At 44.0% G+C, this 8,706-nt stretch overlaps 1 protein-coding gene across 1 annotated transcript; it reads right to left on the reverse strand.

Annotated features, from left to right (window-relative positions):
- Nucleotides 1-266: 266 nt before the first annotated feature.
- Nucleotides 267-8,072, reverse strand: LOC147603295 (cysteine synthase-like). The gene is made up of 10 exons (XM_086796545.1): nucleotides 7,940-8,072; nucleotides 7,601-7,710; nucleotides 7,079-7,136; nucleotides 6,737-7,000; nucleotides 6,522-6,659; nucleotides 6,351-6,402; nucleotides 6,164-6,243; nucleotides 1,140-1,199; nucleotides 950-1,030; nucleotides 267-475 (listed from the first exon to the last, which is right to left on the reverse strand). The coding sequence occupies exons 1-10, from the start codon at nucleotides 7,979-7,981 to the stop codon at nucleotides 383-385; spliced, it is 978 nt and encodes a 325-aa protein (XP_086652671.1). The 5' UTR covers nucleotides 7,982-8,072; the 3' UTR covers nucleotides 267-382.
- Between the last annotated feature and the right edge of the window lie 634 nt (nucleotides 8,073-8,706).

Below are 8,706 nucleotides of genomic sequence, written 5' to 3' on the forward strand. Positions count from 1 at the left end.
TTGCCACATACAGTTGCTTTGCATATCTTTGCTTTTCATATGGTACAAGTCCTCAAGTTTGATCCAAAAGCACGGAGATAATTTCATCCTAAAACTAATGTTTGCCGAACTAAGTTGATAACCAAACATTCCATTTTTCTTGATTTAGTAGCAGTATCGACGCACAAACATATTCAAGTCACTGAAAGTCAACTGATAACAAATAAGCCAGACCTAAGGTAAACAAACAAAAAAAGTGATTTAGGCTCAAGACATTGGGGCCCTACTAACAACATTTAATCATAATATATTATTGAACGGGCAGCCCTGAGATGGCACGGCAAATGCAGTCCAAGAAAAACAAGTATATCGAATGTTCAGACATGACCAAAAATTGTCTAGCCTAAGCTTCTGGTTGCATTTTCTCAGCTTCCTCGCGTATTGATTCAAAAAGAACTGTTGATAGGTACCGCTCACCAAAGCTAGGAAACACCACCTGCATGTCACAAGACATCACAGATTATGTTTGTCTGTAATCATATAAAACCTTAGAACACCCTCATAAGGTTGGATTATATACAAGATTACAAATTGAAAAATAAGTTGAGACAGAACTTAAGCAGAATACACGCACGTCCCTTGGCCGCCAGCAGCACTCAAACCATCATGCAATGTGGGACATTAGACCTTTGAGACGGCCAACAGAGGTCGTTTATACAAGGAGCAGAGCCGTCACCTTCACCAGTGAGGCTCATCTTCTTTGCTCCAGTCTGCTCTTTACAGTCACCAAGGCTGCACAGTGCCTTCTGCCAACAAATCTGGCAAATTGTGCGCCTGCCCCTTCCCGCATGCCGCAGGTAGGGCCAGCGTGACCGCAAATGGATAAAATGTAGCTAGCCTAAAAAAGGACTCCCATATTTCTATTTTGAGAAGAAGGAATCACAATTTGGTTGACTACTTAGTAACTTACTGCAATAAGCTTCCCTGCATTTTCTGGCCGCTTTGCGACCTGAATGGCAGCAACAGCAGCTGCTCCCGATGAAATGCCGACCTGTCAGACACCACCCAACAATATAAGTATACATGTGTTTTACTACCTAGAAATGTGATGAATAAATATTCCACCACATCATATAGCCAAAGTATCAATATGTAACTACCAGCAAGCCCTCTCGAAGAGCAAGTTGTTTAGCCATTTCAACTGATTCACTGCTGGAAACCTGCCAGCAAATAATCCAAGCTTTTTACAGCGGTTCCAATATTACACAACCACCACCATAAAGACAGCACGTATATGACCCTAATGCCTGGTAATAGGAAACAGCCATTTCCTAGCCTAGAAAGAGCAAAACTCCATTTATGTTTCCCTTTCTCATTTCCTAGTCTCCACTGACAACCCTCATCTAGTACATATGTTGTACTTCAAATTCTTCCTCTATTTTGCTCAAAATTCTCTCCATTATCAATTTTCTCCAATTTTTTATATTTGATAATTTTTACCACCTGCCGTTTCCTAGCCATTCCTAATTTTCGACCATTTCCGTTGCAGAGACGACAGCAGTTTCCATTTCCATTTCCATTCCATGTTACTATGCCCAAAATTAAAATGTCCTTACAATATCCCAAACGCAAGGGAACCTCAAAAGCCTTGGTACAACCAGATAAACACAGTTAGGATTAGGGTACGCCTTAAAATTCTTGAGTGAGTCGATAACAGGCAGAACTCAAACGCAGTAGTTAGCTGGGTCTCGAGAATTACATGCCCGGGCTCAAATAACAAAGAAGCCAAGAATCAGATAGATGACTCCTTTCCACCAGTTAGTCTATCTATTATCAATAGGCCAGGTAAAGGCATCGAGGGTCTACGCACTCCATCTACATTGATGGCACTGTGGGAGAGTTTCTGTTGGTGGGTGAACACCCCATAGTTCACACCAACAGACTTTTGGTTGTCTCACCTGTAACGGACTCATCGTGAGCCGGCAATCTTTCTTTGGAACGTCCTTTTGTAATGGGTAGTACCCGGATGAGCTGGTATGGACAGAAAAAGGTTGAGCATAGGGTGGAAGCATAGCTAGTTGCCGGTGATGGAGTCAGGAATCTGATGGAATTGAAAGCTACATTGACCATGGTTGTCAGAGGCGTTTGGTACGAGGCGGGTATCTAGTCTCTCTCCACTTTCACTATATATCTATCTATCACTATATATATATTTAAAGCCCCTAGAGACTCAAATGGGCCACAAAAAATAATAATAAAATTTTGGCTGACTGTGGACGCCTCGAACCATTAGAGGCACACCTCGTATTGTCTTTTACTTAATGGTTCAGTCTATTATGTTCATTGTGTTCTATCTGTGTACTGTCTGGAGTGCGTCTATTCATATCATGATGTGCCAATGTGTTCACTTTAACATCGTTAGTCTTTATTTTGCACTGTTTAAGCATGCAAATGAGCACTATAGTTCACACTCACGTGTCTTTCTTGCACAATTAACGGCAATAGGCACTCCTTTTTCCAGTCCGAACACATTCCAGAATGTACTCTAGCTCATCTGGACTAATCTCCAAAGCATTCCCTGCTCATGCAAACCCATGCTTGGCATGTGTTGCCCACATATGGCATTGGGCACAGTCGCTACACAGCTCAGCTCATAAAAGCTTGCTAGGTGGTCCGGAACCACTGAAGTGTTGAGTCTTTACCGGACAATGACAGTCTCAAGTATGCATGCACAACTGAATGCATACTTCTTTTGCGCCATGAGATAGATAGTTATCCTCACCACCATGGGCTATAATGAGCCACCAAATGTGTGCTACGTTTAAGGAGGAAAACATGAACAAGATGGGTAGTAAATGCAGTCACTATGAAACGCCTCAAGTGTGTCACAACTACAAGGTGAGATGCCAGCCTACCTTGCTGAAAGGCCACTGGGGCACCCTCTGTATAAAGAAACGAACATACAGCTATGCATGCTGAACACCTCCCAACCATACACAAACTTGTGCAGAGTTCATTATATAAGATCAATCATCACTCCCTGCGTAATTATATTATTACCACAATGTCACGTTCAGCCCCATCCTTTGTTAAGATCCCTCACCCAAGCAAAATAATAGGGCCATCAGAGTCTTGCTCATATGCCCCTTGCTTCACTTTTGCACAGGTCCCTTGTGTTAGAAAACCAATGCTCCACCCTTGGACCAGTGCCCAGTATGCTCTGTTTGTACAGCTCAGTTAGAAGAAGACATAGAAATCGCCCAACAACATGCCAGATGGGGTTGGAGCACAAGATAACAATGGTAGCGCGACCCTCGCAAAATTCTTCGAACACGGACAGTGACATGGACAAACAGGAGTTGGCATATATATGCCCAAAAAGGCAGCTGGAACAGACTGGCTGCATGTAAACAGTTTTGTTACATGAGAAACTGCAAAAACATTTCTTGAGGTTTGGAACGCTTCAAAGTTCTACGCAAAACACTATATTCATGCATGTGTACACGCACGCATAGATAAAAGTGATATTGGACATGATGCATGTGTGTGTGTGTGTGTGTGTGTGTGTGTGTGTGTGGGGGGGGGAGAGAGAGAGAGAGAGAGATTGCATTAAACATCTTCGAAAGAACCAAAGTGTCTATGAGACTAAGGATGAGTACAAATGATCCATGAATAACTGATGTCAGAGACATGAAAAATGAAACACTTACCAAAGAGAGAGAATCAGTGAGAGAGAGAGGTTATTAATGTTTCAGGAGGCCGATATGGCCCATGAGATCAATTATGATACAATGTGTGAGTACTATGGTGGAAGATGCATAGGGCATCTCCTACAGCCATAGTAGCAACAGAACGGGAACGGGAACGGAATGAAAGCCCCATCAGGGGAACGGGAACGGACCACAAGGGGAACGAGAACGAGGGGGAACGGTAAGGGGGAACGAGAGAGAAAGAGAGGGAAAAGTAAGTAGCCTTGCTACCTTGCCTTGGAAAGTAGGAGTCGAAGTCTAAAGAGACTCGAGAGAGGAGCCCACTCGTAACTCAGAGCTGTCAAGTACGCACGCCGCACGGGCCTAGGAAGTATGCGGGCAAGCGACAGTAGGGTACGTCTTTCAAGGATATCCACAGGTGGCTCGCAACAATAGGTACACTTTTTCTCTTTTTCTTTTTTCTTTTTCTTAGCCAAACATAAAAAACGTTCCCCACAGGGGGAACGGCAGCCAAACGTTCCATGAAACCGTTCCCCCACGTTCCCCCACGTTCCCCTGGCCGTTCCCATGCCAAATCGTTCCCCCATGCACGTTCCACCCGGTTTAGGCATCTCAGCCTTGGGGGAACGCGTTCCACCGTTCCCAAGGGGTGGAAACGGCGTTCCCCTGCTACTATGCCTACAGCCTAAACAAACATAATGCAAATAAACAACGAAAGGAAACTGTGAGGTATGCCACACCAATGGACAATGAAGGCAAGCTATGTCAAAGCCAGATGGTTGTAGAGGCGTCCCAAGGCCTCCTCTGATGAGAGACATGAGGTGAAAAATGGTCCTCTCTGTCAGGAGTGTTGCGTGTCCAGGAGTGGCATCGCATGGAGAGTGGTCTCTTCTGCTGAGCTTTGGGTCCTTGATGTGCTGTGTCTGTCCTCATCCAAGGGCCTCTAGCAGCAGCTAGGAATTTGGATGTTAAGATGGAAAGTCCCTATGGCTGTAATCGCCATGATCTAGTGCCTTTTCATCATTGTCTAATGCTCCAGAAGTGCAATTTGTCAACAATGTATAGCTCTCTCCTAGGATGGACAGGCCCTGATGTTAGCCTTGAAAGGGAAGAAAGATGGTCAAGAGTGAACAGTGAGCATAAATAGTTTCACAAGGCATGCCTAGGACAGGGATTGTCACTTATGTACTGTGGTATACTTAATCTTGTGAAAGAGTTAACAGAGACGAGGAACACATAAACTCAAGTTCACCTAAATGTATATTATGAACAATGCAAAATCTGTACAAATGTTCTAACCAAAAATCTGCCAGATCGCAGCCCTGGAGCAAACAGATATACTGGACAGCCCCACACACTCCTGGAATTGCCTTGCGTTATAGGCCTAGAGTGCAGAAATCATTGATGATGGAGAGGGGGCGCTGGGGCGCCTTTATATAGGAGGGCATAGGGCTGGTCAGGGGTCTGTCCGGGCCTGTTCGACTCAGACAGCCGGCCACCAAAGGGTGTGGGCTGGCTGGTGAACCACCCAGAGGTGTGTCATACACTAGCCTTCATCTCAGATTCTTCGCAAAAATCCTTTGCCATCAGCATCTGCCAATCAGGGTTTCTCCAAACACAAGAAAAGCAGCAGCAACTCCAATCTGGACAACAGATGCCACAGCACAGTTGTTTGTCCTCACATGCAGATGCATTAAGTTGATTGATGAGCTTGCGATTGTGTGTATTCGAAAGGAGCATCCATCGAAAGCATGAGGATTTCTTCCAACGTGTGGTTTGTGCATAGCAGCACTCTATGGCACCCTCCAGCTGCCACATTATGGCTAGCAAGAGGTCAATATGGCAGCTTGTGATTGTGTGTATCCAAAAGGAGCATCAAAGCCTGAGATTGCATCCAATGTGTGGTTTGTGCATACCAGCACTCCATGGCACCCTCCAGCTGCCACATTATGGCTAACAAGAGGATTTGCATCAGTGGCCCACCTTGAGAGTGCTTTCAAGCCCACTTTCAACAGGTTGAAACCAAGGCACTCCTTCTCTATTGTCTTGTCAGACCAACAGTAATGTTTGGTGCGCCATTTGGGGATGTGGACATCCCTCAACTAGAGGAGAGTCAAGATAGAGATAATGATGCTCTCATGCCTTATCCGCAATAAGCCCTCTATCCCACATCATATTATCTTAAGAGAGTTTGCAGCACACCCAATGCAGGTAGATGCATTATTTCAGTTGGTTACATACATTCAAAAAGATTCATCACATGGGAGAGACAGTAGAGAGAAGAAAAAGATTATCATAACTGGCCCTGTCTTCCTCTAAGCAACTAGTTGCTAAAATCAGTTCATGGCTTTCCTTGAATGCAAAGAGCATATGTGGTCAAAATTGAATGCACTACTTTGCCTTAAAGGCATGCAAAATAATAGCACAATCTTTGAATGTATGGTGCAATGGATAGAATGAAAGGTCATACTGACCTGTATGACCTCGTCCAAAATATCCACATCCAAAATGCCCGGAATAAAGCCAGCACCAATGCCCTGAATCTTGTGAGGACCTGTAGAAACCAACCAAAGTGCAGCATGTAGGGGCTTCATGTATGATCAAAGCAATGAGAGACGGCTTCTAAAATGTCCTACTCCTGGGAGGCAAAAGAAACTCCACCTGGCTTTCCGCCTGACAGCACACTGCTTTCCGTTGGCTCTACCCCATAAATCTGTACGACACATTACACATACAACGATAGGATGAGAGAAGGTTCTCACTACAAACTTGTAAAATGCAAAAGAAACTTCTCAATCATATAGTGCTCCAACAAGCTACTTCTTTACTCACCTTGATGTTGGGATTTTGGCCCTTCAAAAAGCGGCCGACACCCGTAACTGTCCCACCTGTGCCGATACCAGACACCAAAATATCCACCTTGCCAGCTGTGTCTTTCCAGATCTCCGGCCCAGTGGTTTCAAAGTGCACCTGTTGGAAGAGATGCAATTAGGATCTATCAAAAGGCTCTAGAGGCAACAACCAGTACTGTCAGCTCAATAAGAAACCTTTGGATTTGCCGGGTTTTCGAACTGCTGGAGCATGAAAGAATCAGGGTTTTTTGCCAAAATCTCTTCAGCTTTCTGAATAGCTCCCTTCATGCCTTTGGCTGGATCTGTCAAAACCAGCTCAGCTCCAAAGGCTTTCAACAACACCCGACGCTCCATACTCATGGAAGCAGGCATTGTTAGGATCAGCTTGTAGCCTTTGGATGCTGCAATGAAAGCCAGACCTATACCCGTGTTGCCACTTGTAGGCTCGACTAGAATACTCTAACCAAAACGAAAGAAAACTATAGGTTAAAAACCACAGTTCTAGGACGACGCGTGATGAACTGATCATCAGCTTACTTTTCCAGGGGTGATAAGGCCCTTAGATTCAGCATCCTCAATCATACTCTTCCCAATCCTGCAAACACCCATTATCATGAATATGAAAAATTAATCACAAATATAAACACAATATATTTGCAGTTCTCAATAAAGACATGAACTCTGATGGGAATAATCACACACACAAGTAAAAATCTTTGGTACAAATCATGAGGCATATATATGTGGACATACTTACATATTAATATATGCATAAGACGTGTATACATTATATGTCACGTACATACCACAACATGCATACTTAGTATGCATATGATATGTAGACATAGAATGTATATGTACATACAACAACATGCATATATGTGCACATATGATATTGATATTCAAACAGATACATGCATCCACAAACAACATGTGCATGCATACATACGAGTTGAATTTTGTACAAAACTCGCAGTATAAGAGATCTTAAATAACTTAGGAGATTAAAAGCCGTAATGACTATAGGTGTTGATTAGTGAGATTGATAAAGATAAGCACCGATCTTTCACACTTGAACAGGGCTCCATGGATTCTAGCTTGCAAGCTACAAATCCAACGCATCCATCCGTTACTTTTTTGAGGTAAACCATGGGGGTCCTGCCGATGAGCTACACAAAGCACAACGAGTTTATGCAAATTAGTTGAAAAAAATGGTGCAAAGGATTGATTCGTTCAGTGCAATGGTGTTTCTCTTTGATTAAATGGTGCTAAAACAGCTGGAACCTCAATCAAGAGGTCACCAAAAAAAAAACACTAAAACAAGATAATTAAAAAATGAGGCGATTTAGAGATCATTGGGAGATGTTAAGCATGGTTAAGCGAGAATTAATGGAAAACCTGGGTCACGTCTGCAGCGATGTTGGCACCTTCCACGGCCATTGTTGAAACTGGGAGAAGGATTGGTGCTTGTTGCAGGTTAGAAGAGAGTTTAGAAATGAGGTAAGGGAATGTACGTCGGAGATGGGAAAAATAAACAAAATTATTCTCATTGGCCATATCGCAATAAATAATATTAAAAATAGGCATTATCATAGGCGGGGGCCCCACCTTCATCGTCCAAGTTCATTAGAGCTCAATGTACCTGCCCTTGCCCTATCCTAGTGCATCCACACTTGCATCAACTTTGCCCTCTTAGTGTGTTTACACACTAGGGTGGAAGCCCACGAAAAACGTTTTGCCCAACCAATCAAACCACCACAATCACCCACCCGTCTCACATTTCTTTACAGACTGTGACCACGCCCATGCACCCTCAGCCTTGATGTGTTTGCTGACTGGAGCCCAACCACCACCGTTCCAGTCCCAGGCGAATAGCCTGCCCACCACAACTCTTAGCTGCAGGATGCCTTTTCCGTGGGCATGCCTGCGGTCTGTAAAGGGTATTGTCACCCAACAAGGTGCCTGCCCACAACTCTCAACCTTTTTCATGGGCAGGCTCGTAGTCAGTAAACACCCTTAGCATCCATACTAGCACAAACTTAGGCCACAATTATAACACACACAAGCCGACAGGGACATCACCCCCTCTAGAGCCCCAAAAATCTCCCAACCCATTCACACACCACAGAGAACATGCTCGAATAAAGCTCACACAAATTTCTTTC

The sequence above is a fragment of the Cibotium barometz genome, chromosome 64 (genome assembly GCF_041138505.1).
Source record: "Cibotium barometz isolate CiBa-2024 chromosome 64, ASM4113850v1, whole genome shotgun sequence".
NCBI lineage: Eukaryota > Viridiplantae > Streptophyta > Polypodiopsida > Cyatheales > Cibotiaceae > Cibotium > Cibotium barometz.

Coding starts and splice junctions, on each gene's coding strand:
- LOC147603295 (XM_086796545.1), bottom strand. CDS start 7,981: ATGGCCGTGGAAGGTGCCAACATCGCTGCAGACGTGACCCAG. Junction 7,711..7,939: donor TCGCTGCAGACGTGACCCAG/GTTTTCCATTAA, acceptor TGCTTTGTGTAG/CTCATCGGCAGGACCCCCAT. Junction 6,660..6,736: donor AAAACCCGGCAAATCCAAAG/GTTTCTTATTGA, acceptor CTCTTCCAACAG/GTGCACTTTGAAACCACTGG.